This window comes from Oncorhynchus mykiss, chromosome 10 (genome assembly GCF_013265735.2).
Source record: "Oncorhynchus mykiss isolate Arlee chromosome 10, USDA_OmykA_1.1, whole genome shotgun sequence".
In the NCBI taxonomy this organism is placed as follows: Eukaryota; Metazoa; Chordata; class Actinopteri; order Salmoniformes; family Salmonidae; genus Oncorhynchus; species Oncorhynchus mykiss.
In genome coordinates, this window is record NC_048574.1 from 50,490,139 (window position 1) to 50,508,023 (window position 17,885).

Here is a 17,885-nt window from a genome sequence, read left to right on the forward strand (position 1 = left end):
ATGGATTACATGTTAGGGTTACTAATCGCATACGATTTGCATAGTGACTTGTCTGGGAAAAATGTGGGAATGAATGGTTTAAGTATTACCTGGTCTAATACTATTGTTACAGTAGTTACTATCACCTGTTCCTTAACTACAATTTCCACCACTTGTTTTGTATTCCAGGCAGAGGCTATAAGCAGGTGTTGTTGGTGGGGTGCCCGTGGAGAGAGTGATGCGAGACAGTGGAGACAGCTTGGCACAGAACCACTGGACCAATGAGCTGACACTGGCAGGGGAACCTGAGACAGTCAGACAGGAGGCCACTGGACCAGGATATCTGGTGGACTCCAGAACGCCTCACCATGTCCATAGAAGTTCCATGCATTTCAAGCTAGGGCGGCCTGAGGAGGAAGCTAGCATGTGGGGCATGGAAGAACGTATGGATATGGACCCTGAGGAGGATTTCAGTTGGGAAGAACCAGGAGAGGATGATTGGACTGCACCACTTCTATCGCCATCACTTCATCAGAGTAGATCCACAGCCAGTGACTCTGGTAGCCCCTCACAAATAAAAACACAGCCCAATGGGTTCAGGATGCGGAGGCTGCTGCGCTGGTATAGACTCAGTAGGACTGTGAACCGCCACACTCGCTTGGCCCTGCATTGGAGGACATGGTGCCAGCTGGCTAAATGGGCTGGGTCTTTGGGCCTGGGGTACAGGCGAGCTAGGCCTAGGAGGTGGCACCTCGGGAGCAGGAACAAACATCTCCACAACAGACGGAAGCCAGGAAGATCCTATCTGCATGGGGGAACTCAGGGCTGCTTTAAGGGAAGGGAAGATATAGAGGCTGGAGATGGTATGTATAATATTGTTGTTTTTGGACCAAATTTAATGTTGCATGTGTCATGAAACATGAATATATATTAATATATGCCAACATGTAAACTGGAAGTTGCATCAGAATGACTTGTTTCCCTCCACCCCCTTTACTTAATTTTTGTTTTCAAAAATGAGCAGTAGCATTTCATGAAAGAGAATGATCACAGACTGTTCTGTAGAGCTGAAATGGTTAATAAATGTTAATATTTTTACATGATCTGCACCCATCTCCTATTTTTTCCTCAGACCCTTGGGTGTGTGGGACAAATGGACACATAGGGAATGAGGTGGCGAGTAATGCAGCCAAGGTTGGGGACAGGGATGGGCTGGGCTTCCGGGAATCTCCTGTAAGCCTGCCAACCATCCACAGGGATAAACCACCACCTCAGCAGCAACTCAGCAGTGAACACATCTCCTGTGTACAAGGTAAAACAGCTTTGAATACTAGTCTACTTTTCTGTTAAAAACAAATGGAAAACCACACTAGGTAGGGCTGAACCCATTTAGTCGACTGGTCGATTCTTTGGACTGAGATTTCTTTAGTTGAGCAAATTCATGGTGCGCAAGACACCTGTCTGATTCGCTCCTGTCTCAGTAGACTAATCCATTGTGGGGGCCCACGGGGATTGCACAGTCCATCACTCGTAAGACATGTAATACTGAAGTTGTATGTGGTTATATTATGTAAAAATAATGGTGCAACACTAAGAAATTGAATATTATTTTATAACATTTGCTTTCTCCCGCGTTGTATACGATCGCTGTCTGCGGTTCTGAATCATAATCTTAGGTGCGTCGTAGAATTGGCACCTTTCCCTATGTTGCTATGTGCATAAAAGCAAAGTTAACCAGCGTATTTGGATTGAGAACAATGCGGCGGAGGCAGCAGCAGCAGAGACAAGAAAACAGCCCTTGCCTAAGAAAATTGAGGAGATAGGAAACCCAAACTTAATTATGTCTATAATCAATAGCTTAACTGTTAAATGTGCCTGGCTTTATAAATCATCCATATACAGTATATTCGGAAAGTATTCAGACACCTTCACTTTTTCCACATTTTGTTACATTACAACTAGGGATGCACGTTACAACTTGGGATGTCCAGTTTAACGCCGGTGTGCAAAACCGGTAGGTAAATGACGTAATGACGCCACGTAAAATTATGCGCTACACTTGCAACACAGCATTCCTAACCTAGTCCGCAATGTCTGCAGTGTGGATCGAGCAGTCAACAAGTCGAGCAGTCATTTGAAAGAGTAACAATTTCAGCGAGACAACTCAAAGGCGACTCCATTAACGCCAGGATAATGGAATTCATTGCCCTTGACAATCAACTGTTCTCTGTCGTGGGTGATGTTGGCTTTCGCCGACTGGTCAAGCACCGGTACACACTACCAAGTGCACTATTTTTCAGATGTTGCCCTAGCGGAGTAATAGCGTCACTGCTATTAGCTTCACGACATACTATGGAACGCTGTTTGGGTCTTTGCGTGTCAAAAAAGATCCATGTCAAATAACACAGTTCTATTATAGAATGTTGTGTGTTCTGAATTTGCACGTGCAAGCCAAGCGCCACTACTACAATCAGTAGCACTGTCAAAGCTGTACAAAAAAGTCTGCAAACACTGGCCACGAACGATGTGTTTACAATACCACGTTGGTAATAAAGCATTATTTGTTTGACCGCAACTTCTGGACCTAGCTAGCACCAATACAACCAGCCTGAAAACAATGACCAGTAGAAACTGCAGTTATTGTCATTATTCTTAGCAATGATTTAGGAATCCTTTTGTTTGGTTCCAAGAATATGAAATATACTTATTCATGTTACTGAGGGAGAGAGGGTAATGTATAACGTTTACATTATGTCAGGATATGTTATTGTTAGCCATCAGGGATCTTCTGGGAAGAGAAGAGACACGGCCTGGTACCAGGCACCATGACAGCCGTGAGTTGGGGAGGAGTGAGCACTGGGGTAGAGGTCAGATGACGTGAGGAAGAACCGATATCACTAAGGTTCTGTCTAGCAACAGAAATGCATTGACTCTTCAGATGTGTAGGAGGAGCCTCAGTCTAGGAGTAACGGTTAAATATTAGAGGTCGACCGATTTTATGATTTTTTTTCAACGCCGATACCGATTTATTGGAGGACCAAAAAAAGCTGATACCGATTAATCGGCCGTTTTTTATATATATATACAGTGCCTTGCGAAAGTATTCGGCCCCCTTGAACTTTGCGACCTTTTGCCACATTTCAGGCTTCAAACATAAAGATATAAAACTGTATTTTTTTGTGAAGAATCAACAACAAGTGGGACACAATCATGAAGTGGAACGACATTTATTGGATATTTCAAACTTTTTTAACAAATCAAAAACTGAAAAATTGGGCGTGCAAAATTATTCAGCCCCCTTAAGTTAATACTTTGTAGCGCCACCTTTTGCTGCGATTACAGCTGTAAGTCGCTTGGGGTATGTCTCTATCAGTTTTGCTCATCGAGAGACTGACATTTTTTCCCATTCCTCCTTGCAAAACAGCTCGAGCTCAGTGAGGTTGGATGGAGAGCATTTGTGAACAGCAGTTTTCAGTTCTTTCCACAGATTCTCGATTGGATTCAGGTCTGGACTTTGACTTGGCCATTCTAACACCTGGATATGTTTATTTTTGAACCATTCCATTGTAGATTTTGCTTTATGTTTTGGATCATTGTCTTGTTGGAAGACAAATCTCCGTCCCAGTCTCAGGTCTTTTGCACTCCATTAGGTTTTCTTCCAGAATGGTCCTGTATTTGGCTCCATCCATCTTCCCATCAATTTTAACCATCTTCCCTGTCCCTGCTGAAGAAAAGCAGGCCCAAACCATGATGCTGCCACCACCATGTTTGACAGTGGGGATGGTGTGTTCAGCTGTGTTGCTTTTACGCCAAACATAACGTTTTGCATTGTTGCCAAAAAGTTCAATTTTGGTTTCATCTGACCAGAGCACCTTCTTCCACATGTTTGGTGTGTCTCCCAGGTGGCTTGTGGCAAACTTTAAACAACACTTTTTATGGATATCTTTAAGAAATGGCTTTCTTCTTGCCACTCTTCCATAAAGGCCAGATTTGTGCAATATACGACGGATTGTTGTCCTATGGACAGAGTCTCCCACCTCAGCTGTAGATCTCTGCAGTTCATCCAGAGTGATCATGGGCCTCTTGGCTGCATCTTTGATCAGTCTTCTCCTTGTATGAGCTGAAAGTTTAGAGGGACGGCCAGGTCTTGGTAGATTTGCAGTGGTCTGATACTCCTTCCATTTCAATATTATCGCTTGCACAGTGCTCCTTGGGATGTTTAAAGCTTGGGAAATCTTTTTGTATCCAAATCCGGCTTTAAACTTCTTCACAACAGTATCTCGGACCTGCCTGGTGTGTTCCTTGTTCTTCATGAAGCTCTCTGCGCTTTTGACGGACCTCTGAGACTATCACAGTGCAGGTGCATTCATACGGAGACTTGATTACACACAGGTGGATTGTATTTATCATCATTAGTCATTTAGGTCAACATTGGATCATTCAGAGATCCTCACTGAACTTCTGGAGAGAGTTTGCTGCACTGAAAGTAAAGGGGCTGAATAATTTAGCACGCCCAATTTTTCAGTTTTTGATTTGTTAGTTTGAAATATCCAATAAATGTCATTCCACTTCATGATTGTGTCCCACTTGTTGTTGATTCTTCACAAAAAAATACAGTTTTATATCTTTATGTTTGAAGCCTGAAATGTGGCAAAAGGTCGCAAAGTTCAAGGGGGCCGAATACTTTCGCAAGGCACTGTGTGTGTATATATATATATATATATATATAAAACCTATTATATATATATATATATATATATATATATATATATATATATATATATATATATATATATATATATATATATATATATATATATATATATATAAAACCTATTATATATAATTTATTTGAAATTATTACAATTACAACAATACTGAATGAACAATGAACACTTTTATTTTAACTTAATATAATACATAAATAAAATCTATTTAGTCTCAAATAAATAATGAAACATGCTCAATTTGGTTTAAAAAATGCAAAAACACAATGTTGGAGAAGAAAGTAAATGTGCAATATGTGCCATGTAAAAAAGCTCACGTTTAAGTTCCTGGCTCAGAACATATGCAAGCTGGTGGTACAATATTCCCAGTAAAGAAATATTAGGTTGCAGTTATTATAGGAATTATGATGCGTCGACTATTTTTCTCTATACTATTCATATATCTTTGACTATTGGATGTTCTAATAGGCACTTTAGTGTTGCCAGCCTAATCTCAGGAATTGATAGCTCTGTTTGACTTCAAGCCTGTGGTCAAGCATTGCTAAGAGCTGCTGGCAAACGCAGTAATCCGGAAACTATCATCTCAGAATCAAGACGTTTATTCTTTCAGTGAAATACGGAGCCGTTCCATATTTTATCTAACGGGTGGCTTCCATCAGTCTAAATATTCCTGTTACATTGCACAACCTTCAATGTTATGTCATAATTACGTAAAATTGTCATTATGGGGTATTGTGTGTAGATTGATGAGGAATATAAAACTATTTAATTCATTTTAGAAAAAGGCTGTAACATAATAAAATGTGGAAAAAGTCAAGGTGTTTGTTTAATAGCCTTCTGATTCTGTGAGCACCAAGCCTCTTGCATCGGCAAAATGGCGGCTAAAGCAATTTCACAGATTTGTCTATTTTTAATCTTTGCTATGCTGTAATAAAAGCTTTACAATGTCTTCCTGTTAGAACAGACTGGTATTACTTATTTACACTGTTCCAAACAGGCCTAAAATTATATTGTAATCTAACAGCACCTGTTTGTCACACACTATGCACACAGCTCTCGCTCCTTTACCCTCCTTTTTATTGATCTCCGTTATTGTTGTTGTTGTTTAAATTATTATATGATCATTATAATAATAATAATAATAATAATAAGTAATGTTGTTATCATTAGTAGGCTTTGTATAGTATCCTTGCATAACCACCATCAAGCTGTAGGCCTAAGAGCACATCCTGTTTAGTCTTAATACTGTAACTTACTTAGCCTAAATATTGAAATATAGGCCTAAGTGTATCAATCAGTCATGAATTCTGTTCATGCTATCACACAGCATACAAGACATTGAATGCTGTGAAATGTAATCCAACATTTTAGTTTAAAAATTAAATAACAAATGGAGCTTTTTAATAATTAGCCTAAACAATAAATAAACCGCAATTCACGAATGCATGCAACTGTTTTTAGTCTGCTTTAATAAAGGCTTTAAATTTTGCTTTTTGCTCCTATACCCTCCTTTTTTCTGGATCTCCAGTAGTTTCCTCAACTAAGTCAAATGTCTTCCACAGACCTGAATTCCCATTTCCCACCTCAGCAACCAGTAAACTAACATTTGCCCATTTCAAGTTTATTTTTGACGTCCTCCTTGTTGTTACTGTGTTCTGAGTTTTTTTTTTGTATTACCAAATTTATTGACGTGATTATGATAGGCTATAGGTCATATTGGTCACATGCATGCGATGCTTACATGTTTCACTTAAAGAGAGCAAGGGTTGAGGGGAATAGGAAATGTTTTTCCTAAATTAGGGATTTCGGTAGCAGAGCATTTCTGTCAGAAATGGCTGTAATGATGTTGCAGCTTCAGCACGGACAGAGCAATGAACACTTGTTGTGCCGTGGTGCCTTTTCGCTGCAGTAATTAGGAGAGTAAGACAACAGCGCCAGTCACACATGCACTCGCTGTAAAACAAAATTAACACCGTGTGAGTCATTTGCATGTCTTCATTATTTAATCAAACAGTGTGCTTAAAGCATCAGACAAGCTCTGCTTATGTAGTTGATTTTATTCAAACTCATAGGGTGTCTGTCTATATGGAAAAAATAAGTTGAACCATTTTGATTGGTCGAAAGAACTGGACGTCTCTCGGTCGACCAAGATGTATTTTAGTTAGGTACAGCCCTTAATTAATTCACTCCAGATGTGGTAGGCTAATGAAGAAAGATTCCTAAATGGTCCGTTAATGGGTTAGGGTCAATGTTGACTGGGCAAATTGTGCATTGATTGAGCTCAATCTCCAGACTGAAGCCATAGACACCATATTACAAAGTCATTAAAACATGTAATTTGGTGATTTATATAATAAAGGTGTTATTTAATTTGTGTGGCTTTGTGACCGTCTCCCATCTCTCCCAGGTATGTTGAATGAATTCCTGCACCAGTATGGGAGCATGATCCCTATCCATGTGGATGAGGTGGTGGACAAGCTACAGGAAATCTTCCCCAGCAAGAGCTTCTCCGAGCCCCACAGGTTTGTCATGATAATTGGCCTTCAACCTCATCATGCTCATTCGCATTTCAGCATCCTGGGTCATTTTCATTAGGCACACGATGGGAATTACATTTCAGTGTTTTGCAGTGGGAAATTAAAACAAGCGTTTCTTATTGTACAAGTCCAAGTAGTCCCTCCCCGTCACACTGCTGTTCGAAACATTTGGTCTCTGTCTAATGAACATGTGTTTTTGTATTTTCATGTTGAAAAGTGTCTCATTAAGTGTTGTTGTGTCCCTTCCAAAGGAAAGTTGTTGTGCAGCACCTCATCCAGTCTTACCAGCGTTTGTCTGGGACTGCCATGGTGAGGGGGTTCCGTGTCAACTACAAGCGCCACACCCTCACAATGGATGACCTCAGCACATTGTATGGACAGAACTGGCTTAACGACCAGGTACTTCTACTCTTTAACATTTTGAAAAGAACACTGTATTCTCTGAGCCACGATAGCACATCTCAGTTGGTCTGTCTTGGTCAGGCCAAATCAACTCACTTTTTTTTAACATTTTGTGAGTTTTTCTTTTTTACATTAGCAGTTTATGAAATATTTCAAATGTACTAATGATTTTCCAATTCTATATATAGAGAACAGAGTGTGAGATTTTCATTTATTTTTCAGTGTGTGATTTATGTAAACATTGTGACTAAATAATATAAATATTTGTGTTTTTAAGAAATTATATTAAAGTTTTGTCTTTAATAATATCTTGTCTTGAACCACAGATCATGAACATGTATGGGGATATGGTTATGGACACAGTCCCAGAAGAGGTGAGAAAATTATCATGCCTAGTAATATGAATGTAAAATATATGTTTAGGAGAGAGAAATTCTGATGACATTTAGGTGCTGGCATCCTCTTACCTCATCGGTCATGTTATGCCCCATTCCTCATTTGACATTTGCCTGCATTTTTCCCGCCAACACAGGAAAGCCCCACTATTGTGTGTGTGCGCACAAACTCAACTTGTGTATTATGTGTTCCCATTCACACCGTGGCTACTCTCCTCTTTCTTTCAGGTTCATTTTTTCAACAGCTTTTTTTACGACAAGTTGAGGACAAAGGGCTATGACGGGGTCAAACGGTGGACAAAAAATGTGAGTTATCCCTGGCGGAATTTTATTTAGCAGGAGTTCCATGGTTGACTTATGTTGTCAAGTGTGTTTGTTGGTTTGTTTGTATACGTTTTTTTGTTTTTGAATCAACATGCCAGAAGTGTTATTCTAATTTATTTTACGTGAACAATGCACACTGATCAGCATTTCTGTACATGTATCACTGTAGTCCCTGGAGAGTAAAGAAAAGTAGAGGGAAAAAATATGTAAAAAAATAAAATTACAATTCCGTCCATATCTTTTTTTTCCAGGTGAACATTTTCCAGAAGAGGCTACTGTTGATCCCTATCCATCTGGAAGTGCACTGGTCTCTGGTGTGTGTGGACGTCCCACAGCGCGCCATCACATACTTTGACTCCCAGCGCACCCTCAACCGCCGCTGCCCAAAGGTCTGTGTAGTGTAATTCCCTGGGCTTAAAGCCTATCTGTGCAGTCAGACCCGTGCAGTTATACGAATGTGGAAAGTATAAATCTGCCTTTTATGCCAGTCCAAACAATACATTTGGTCAGTCTGTAATTTCGATCTATAGAAGTGGTATTCAAACTTTTTCTGGGGGAACTCCATTTTTTTTTCCCGCCAGAATTTCGGGGGACCCTATTTTTTTTCCCAAAAATAACGACCCCAACCCAAATCTAATGATACAACCTTAAAATCTGTACATTAAGATTTTAGCAGATTTTTTTTACAAATAGCCTTCAATTCATTGCATTTTTATCTCTTATCAAAATTAAAAGAAGCCGGTAAATACACTTTTGAGTAAATGTTTCACATGATCGGTCTCAAACTTGTGTATACTGTCCCATACAATAATCTGTACTCTTGATTTTTTTTGTTCATAAAATGTTTTGTTCCCCCGCGACCCCGACTTTGAATACCACTGATCTATAGGATTACACATCTGCTCCTCTGTGGATATACTTGAATTTTTGTTATCCCTCAGTGGATTCATATTCACCCATGTATTTCTCTTGGTTTTTTAGCACATTGCAAAATACTTACAAGCTGAGGCAATCAAGAAAGAGCAGAAGGATTTTATCACAGGGTGGAAGGGTTTCTTCAAAATGGTAAGAGGGCTTTTGGATTTTTGGTGGGTAATGTTTACTTGTCAGTTGATACCATGTTTATGTGATTGTTCTGGTCTCATGTGTTTCCCAGAATGTGGGCAGGCAGAACAATGACAGCGACTGTGGAGCATTTGTCCTCCAGGTGGGTTAACTTAAATATCATTATTCATATTTCAATAACAGAACCTAAAGTGCAATCTGTCTATCTAATCATGTTGTGTGTTGGTAACAGTTTTCATACTTCATTGTATGCTACACACAAACTGGTAGAAAAGTAATTTGCTTTGATATCTATCATAAATGCAGTACTCTACTGAACTCAGCAAAAAAAAAAGAAACGTCCTTCCATGTAACAGCCAGTATCTGGTGTGGCCACCAGCTGCATTAAGTACTGCAGTGCATCTCCTCCTCATGGACTGCACTAGATTTGCCAGTTCTTGCTGTGAGATGTTACCCCACTCTTCCACCAAGGCACCTGCAAGTTCCCGGACAATTCTGGGGGGAGTGGCCCTAGCCCTCACCCTCCGATCCAACAGGTCCCAGGCGTGCTCAATGGGATTGAGACCCGGGCTCTTCTCTGGCCATGGCAGAACACTGACATTCCTGTCTTGCAGGAAATCATGCACAGAACGAGCAGTATGGCTGGTGGCATTGTCATGCTGGAGGGTCATGTCAGGATTAGCCTGTAGGAAGGGTACCACATGAGCAGGATGTCTTCTCTGTAACGCACAGCGTTGAGATTGCCTGCAATGACAACGAGCTCAGTTCGATGATGCTGTGACACACCGCCTCCGACCATAACGGACCCTCCACCTCAAAATCGATCCTGCTTCAAAGTACAGGCCTCGGTGTAACGCTCATTCCTTTGAAGATAAACGCGAATCCGACCATCATCCCTGGTGAGACAAAACCGCGACTCGTCAGTGAAGAGCACTTTTTGCCAGTCCTGTCTGGTCCAATGACCGTGGGTTTGTGCCCATAGGTGACGTTGTTGCCAGTGATGTCTAGTGAGGCCTACAATCCCTCAGTCCAGCCTCTCTCAGCCTATTGCGGACAGTCTGCGCACTGATGGAGGGATGGTGCTTTCCTGGTGTAACTCAGGCAGTTGTTGTTGCCATCCTGTACCTATCCCGCAGTTGTGATGTTTGGATGTACCGATCCTGTGCAGGTGTTGTTACACCTGTTCTGCCACTGCGACGATGATCAGCTGTCCGTCCTGTCTCCATGTAGCGCTGTTTTAGGCGTCTCACAGTACGGACATTGCAATTTATTGCCCTGGCCACATCTGCAGTCCTCATGCCTCCTTGCAGCATGCCTAAGGCACGTTCACGCAGATGAGCAGGGTCCCTGGGCTCTTTCTTTTGGTGTTTTTTAGAATCAGTAGAAAGGCCACTTTAGTGTCCTATGTGACCATAACTGTGACCTTAATTGTCTACCGTATGTAAGCTGTTAGTGTCTTAACGACCGTTCCACAAGTGCATGTTCATTAAACAAGCATGGGAAACAGTATTTAAACCCTTTACAATGAAGATCTGTGAAGTTATTTGGATTTTTACTAATTATCTTTGAAAGACAGGGTCCTTAAGAAGGGACGTTTCTTTTTTTGCTGAGATAATATCATTACATTTGCCATTGATATTGACATTAACTTTGCTTAATTTGTCTGTTTTTTCTCTACAGTACTGTAAGTGCCTAGCCTTAGAGCAGCCTTTCCGTTTTGGCCAGCTGGATATGCCAAAGCTAAGGAGACTCATGTACAAAGAGTTGTGTCATTGCAAGCTCTCACTGTGAGTTTGAATGAAAGAACTATCGTAGAACGAAAAGACGTAGACTATTCACCCTTCCCTTCCCCCAGCTCTCTTGGCAGATATGTTTTTTACAAGATGGACATTGTTGCATTTTTATTTTCTTGCTCACACCCACTCACTCTTTATATCTGTTTATTTTCCTTTTTGATACAAGTAAACTGTACTCCTATGAGGACACTAAACAAAAGAACGGTTGTTGCACTTAGGGTGTGATGTGGGAGATTATTATAATATTTTTAAAAATATATTTTACCATATTTTACTTTTTCTGATTTCGTGATATCCAATTGCGCTCTTGTCTCATCACTGCAACTCCCTAACGGGCTCGGGGAGGTGAAGGTCGGGTCATGCGTCCACCGAAACATGACCCGCCAAACTGCTCTTCTTAACACCCGCCCGCTTAACCCGGAAGTCAGCCTCACCAATGTGTCAGAGGAAACACCATTCAACTGATGATTAAAGTCAGCCTGCAGGCGACCGGCCCACCACAAGGTGTCGCTAAAGTGCGATGAGCCAATAAAGCCCCCTGGTGAAACTCTCCACTAATATGAACGACCCTGGGCCAATTGTGCTATCCCAATGGGACTCCCAGTCACGGCCGGTTGTGACACAGCGTGGGATAGAACACTGCTCTGTAGTGACGCCTCAAGCACTGCGATGCAGTGCCTTAGACCGCTGCGCCACTTGGGAGGCCACGCAAGATTATTTTTTGGTCCTTGATGTTGTTGGGGGATAGCCAGGGGTATAGTGTTGAAAATAAAATAAATGAAAGTTAAGTCTTGATGAAGTGTTGATGGATCACAACCTTATTTTCAGTTGATTTGTATTCATTTTTAGGGAACATGGTTTGTGGTCCATTTAGTTTTTGGCGAATTAATATTTCCTATTAGATGACAAGATAATTGATTTATTTTTATTTGAATCTGAAATCATTCAACACAAACGGTTTTGTTTTGTCTAAAGGAAATATTAATTAACGAGAATTAATGATTTGATTATTCAAATGTTGTGTTTTTACTTATCGGTTCTGGTTCAGCCTGTGCACCAGTACGTTTTGGCCAATAGAATAGTCGTGGCTTGCTGACAACACAAATTATAAATGGGTCGTTCTTCATGTTTTTGATTTGACATATGTAATCGAATAAATGGATAAACGTTATTTATTTTGTAAATATATTATTTTCATTCCATTGATTTGATGATTGACAGTCACTATAGTGGGTCATGTGCCCAGTCCAAATTGGCCTAGGTCAGTGAGAAAGCCACTTTTACAACCCTAAGCACTTCAACTTGTAGTCAATATAATTGTGGATAGGCTCAATAACATGCAGCTGATCACCACAAGCTTCAGTGCCTATGAGCTTAGAAAACATAACCGCTCGATTTTACAGGAAAGCACAAATGTCATTCAATATTCCGTTACAGAGACATTTAATTGTGGGAAGGCAGCCGCGGTCTGGTGAAATTTGTGAGTTCATGATCTACACTATGGTCATGACCCATGGGGAACAGTTTCTAGTTTTGCCCATTTCAGGATCTGGACATTTCTCATGAGCCTATAAACTTTACTGAACAAAAATATAAACGCAACATCAAACAATTTCAACAATTTTACTGAGTTATATACAGTTCATTTAAGGAAATCAGTCAATTAAAATAAATGCATTAGGGCCTAATCTATGGATTTCACATGACTGGGCAGGGGCACAGCCATTGGTGGGCCCCTGCCCACCCACTCAGAATGAGTTTTCCCCCACAAAAGTGCTTTATAACAGACAGAAATATGGAGGTCCTGGGCTGGCGTGGTTAAGCATGGTCTGTGGTTGTGAGGCCAGTTGGACGTACTGCCAAATTCTCACAAATTATGTTGGAGGCGGCGTATGGTTGAGAAATGAACATTACATTCTCTGGCAACAGCTCTGGTGGACATTCCTGCAGTCAGCATGCTAATTTCACGCTCCCTCAACCTGAGACATCTATGCCATTGTGTTGTGTGACAAAACTGCACATTTTAGAGTGGCCTTTTATTGTCCCCAGCACAAGGTGCACCTGTGTAATGATCATGCTGTTTAATTAGCTTCTTGATATGCCACACCTGTCAGGTTGACGTATTATTTTGGCAAAGGAGAAATGCTCACTAACATGGATGGTAACACATTTGTGCACAATTTTAGTTAAGTAAGCTTTTTGTGCATATGGAACTTTCTGGTATCTTGTATTTCAGCTCATGAAACATGGGACTAACACTTTACATGTTGCGTTTATATTTTCATTCAGTATACATCAATAATTAGGTATGATATAAAAACTGAGCTCTGTCCACGGACCAATGAGCCTATGACGTGTCTTTTGAAACTCCGATGCGCCACCAAGCGTTTTTAAAAGGCGCTGCATTGTCAATCTGATGTCTGCACTGGCTGTGCAGCATTTAAGGTGATATGGTCTCTGCAGAAGTCAGGGCAATCATACTTCTTGCACTTCGCGGAGCATAGCAGAGCTTTTGTGAAGGAAGTTGTCAAGGAAGTGAGTTTGTGTTTATACAGGACCTCCTGCTCTCACCTATCATCAACCAACCATGTCAATGCGGAGATACACGGAGCCCTCCGCATTGTTACAAAAATTGAGAGGCGCACAGCGATGCGGTACGGAGCTCAATTTGGTATCTGTATGCCTCCAGAGGCTCTGCAATTGCGTCACCCCGTCCATATTGTAAGCATAAATTTGCTTTTTAAAAATGTACATCTTTTTTTAAACCTTTTATTTAACTTTAAGGCGCTGCATGGTCAATCCAACATCTGCATTGGCCGTGCAGCATTTACGGTGATATGGATGCAATATGGACGCAATTTTCGTCACACCATCCACATGGCCCTCCTACCACACCCGCCGGGTCTCCTGGACCGCGTCACCTTCAGTGATAGTTCTGGGGAAAAGTGCCTCACAGTTCGACAACCAAGTTGTCAATGCTATTAGGATATGGTTTACAATATATATCTACTTGAGTAAAAGTAAAAATACCTTAATAAAAACATTGCTAAAGTGAAAGTCACCCAGTAAAATACTACTTGAATTAGTATAAATATTTGGTTTTAAATATACTCATGTATCAAAAGTAAATGTAGTTGCTAAAATATACTTCAGTATCAAAAGTAAAATAATTAAAAATTCCTTATTACTTATTAAGCAAACCAGACAGCACAATTTTCTTGTTTTTTATTTATTTACGGATAGCCAGGGTCACACTCCAACACTCAGACATCATTTAAAAGGCAGAGGCCAGGGATGTTCTATTGATAAGTGTGAATTGGACCATTTCTGTCCCGCTAATCATTCAAAATGTAATGAGTACTTTTGGGTGTCAGGGAAAATGTAAGGAGTAAAAAGTGCATACATTTCTTTAGCAATGTAGTGAGGTAAAAATGGTTAAATATAAATAGTAAAGTACAGATACCCAAAAAAACTACTTAAGTAGATCTTTAAAGTAGTTTTACTTAAGTACTTTACCCCACTGCAACAGCCCTAGCAGCCACCACAATGCTTGCCATTTAAATGTAAGAGTAGTACTCAGTGACGTTGTGGTGGATTTGCCCCAAACATAACAGTTTGTATTCTGGACAAAAAGTTAATTTCTTTGCCACGTTTTTACTTTAGTGCCTTATTGCAAACAGAATGCATGTTTTGGAATATTTTTTATTCTGTACAGGCTTCCTTCTTTTCACCTTAATTTATGTTAGTATTGTGGAGTAACTAAAATGTTGATCCATCCTCAGTTATCTCCTATCACAGCCATTCAACTCTGTCACCGTTTTAAAATCACCATTGGCCTCATGGTGAAATCCTGAATATATTAAGGCTTGCCATAACAAAAGGGTTGAATATGTGTTGACTCAAGACAACTTTTCATTTTTTTTATCAATTAATTTCTAAAAATATTCCACTTTGACATTATGGGGTATTGTGTGTAGATCAGTGACACACAATATCAATTTAATCCATTTTAAATTCAGGCTGTAACAACAAAATGTGGAACAAGTCAAGGGGTGTGAATACTTTCTGAAGGCAGTGAAATGTGTTGATGGTTTATGTAAATTTTACATGCAACCACTATAACAAACTACAGTATGATATGTGGCTGTGCATGTTTTCTTACATTTTTAAGATTATTTTTTATTGGGGTATTTTACAATTACCAAGACAGGAGGAAAACGAGTGACAGGGAGACAGGGTGGCGAACCCAGGTCTTTGGGTGGCACTAATAGCATATGCCTTGATGTCTGGCACATTACCGCTAAACCACGACGTTAGCATTACTGTGTTAGTTTTATGTCACAATCTATAATGCGATGCTTGAGAGTAAACCGGTTCAGCTACCAGGAATTGAAGTTCTTCCTGATAGCCCATTTCCTGGATCCAAGTAGAGACCTTCTCATCTCAGCAGTGCTAGAATGGTTATGCACGCAGTGCGGTGTTATACATGGCAACTCACAGTAGCTGTCCTTTATAAAATGCATTACGTGGCCACAGTATGTATGGTTGCTGCATTAATATATTCGCTAACGATTTGTTATTACCTCTTTGCTACCGTTTGCCGTACCAGGCGGTGATACAGCCCGACAGTAAGCTCTCAATTGTGCATCTGTAAAAGCTTGAGGGTTTTAGTTGACAAGCCAAATTTTTTCAGCCTCCTGAGGCTGTTAATGAAATGTTGTTTCAAGCAACTGTATTCATTTTCTAGTGCGTTTCATTAAATTAATTCATACATTATATTGGTCCAAAAATAATGATTACACACACACACACACACACACACTAACACAAACACTGACTGCTACAGTAGCTTAATGACATGTACAAACACACGGGTGTGATGATTCTACCGTGATCCATGCAGCGTACGCTCAACCGGTGTGATTAGAACATTAGAAACTTCTCGTTACAGTTGACACATCAGTCAGCATTTGAGCTGACCACACAGTTTTTTCACAAACATTTTGCAGTAACACAGTCTTTACAACTTTATGTCCTTAATGTGAGTTGTTTATTTTTGGATGCAGATGCTCAGAAGTAGCAGTTCTCATCCAAATCGGAAAATGTAGGCTACATTATTCTGAGGAAAGCTGCTGTAATATTTAGGTAACTCTTGGCTGACAGAAGTCATAGTATGTATTAGCTAATAGCAATGACTATTTACAAATTATCAAGTTATATGATGGGTGAGCTCACCAGTGATCAAAATAATTGAGTAAAACAGGTCGAAATTAATCAGACGGTGGGTAGAGCTTGTGCATGCCGCCATGTTTGTGTTTCTGCGTCAACCAAAGAAAAGAATAGGTGACAAGATGAGATGGGTCTGTTTGCAGTATGCATGTTGAGGCGAAGGGGTGTGAAGTCTACATCATTCACTTCTGGAAGTTTACTCGACATCTTTGGTCTGACAGTCGTTTACGTGACACCAGAGATTTAAACTCAGCAAAAAAAAGAAATGTCCTCTCACTGTCACCTGCGTTTTATTTACAGCAAACTTAACATGTGTAAATATTTGTATGAACATAACAAGATTCCACAAATGAGACATAAACTGAACAAGTTCCACAGGCATGTGATTAACAGAAATTGAATAATGTGTCCCTGAACAAAAGGGGAGTCAAAATCAAAAGTAACAGTCAGTATCTGGTGTGGCCACCAGCTGCATTAAGTACTGCAGTGCATCTCCTCCTCATGGAATGCACCAGATATGCCAGTTCTTCCTGTGAGATGTTACCCCACTCTTCCAACAAGGCACCTGCAAGTTCCCGGACAATTCTGGGGGGAATGGCCCTAGCCCTCACCCTCCAATCCAACAGGTCTCAGACATGCTCAACGGGATTGAGATCCGGGCTCTTCGCTGGCTATAGCAGAACACTGACATTCCTGTCTTGCAGGAAATCACGCACAGAACGAGCAGTATGGCTGGTGGCATTGTCATGCTGGAGGGTCATGTCAGGATTAGCCTGCAGGAAGTGTACCACATGAGGGAGGAGGATGTCTTCCCTGTAATGCACATTGAGATGTTGAGATTTGCTTGCATTGACAAGTTCAGATGATGCTGTGACACACCGCCCCAGACCATGACGGACCCTCCACCTCCAATTCGATCCCGCTCCAGAGTACAGATCTTGGTGTAATGTTCATTCCTTCAACGATAAACGCGAATCCGACCATCACCCCTGGTGAGACAAAACCGCGACTCGTCAGTGAAGAGCACTTTTTGCCAGTCCAGTCTGGTCCAGTGTCGGTGGGTTTGTGCCCATAGGCGACGTTGTTGCCAGTGATGTCTGGTGAGGACCTGCCTTTACAACAGGCCTACAAGCCCTCAGTCCAGCCTCTCTCAGCCTATTGTGGACAGTCTGAACACTGATGGAGGGATGGTGTGTTCCTGGTGTAACTCAGGCAGTTGTTGTTGCCATCCTGTACCTATCCCCGCAGGTCTGATGTTCTGATGTACCGATCCTGTGCACGTGTTGTCACACGTGGTCTTCCACTGCGAGGACGATCAGGTTGTCCGTCATGTCTCCCTGTCTTGGGACATTGCAATTTATTGCCCTGGCCACATCTGCAGTCCTCATGCTTCCTTGCAGCATGCCTAAGGCACGTTCACGCAGATGAGCA

At 40.9% G+C, this 17,885-nt stretch overlaps 1 protein-coding gene across 2 annotated transcripts in view; it reads left to right on the forward strand.

Moving 5' to 3' along the window:
- Positions 1-12,396, forward strand: part of senp3a (SUMO specific peptidase 3a) — a 20,908-nt gene extending 8,512 nt beyond the window's left edge. For both annotated transcript variants that reach the window (XM_036933324.1, XM_021618945.2), the window contains exons 2-11: positions 169-842; positions 1,112-1,291; positions 7,114-7,228; positions 7,495-7,642; positions 7,972-8,019; positions 8,269-8,346; positions 8,616-8,753; positions 9,346-9,429; positions 9,521-9,571; positions 11,110-12,396. In XM_036933324.1, the coding sequence (XP_036789219.1) occupies positions 218-842; positions 1,112-1,291; positions 7,114-7,228; positions 7,495-7,642; positions 7,972-8,019; positions 8,269-8,346; positions 8,616-8,753; positions 9,346-9,429; positions 9,521-9,571; positions 11,110-11,220 (1,578 nt within the window). In that variant the 5' untranslated portion in view covers positions 169-217 and the 3' untranslated portion in view covers positions 11,221-12,396. The remainder of the gene's footprint in view (positions 1-168; positions 843-1,111; positions 1,292-7,113; positions 7,229-7,494; positions 7,643-7,971; positions 8,020-8,268; positions 8,347-8,615; positions 8,754-9,345; positions 9,430-9,520; positions 9,572-11,109) is intronic.
- Positions 12,397-17,885: the final 5,489 nt, after the last annotated feature.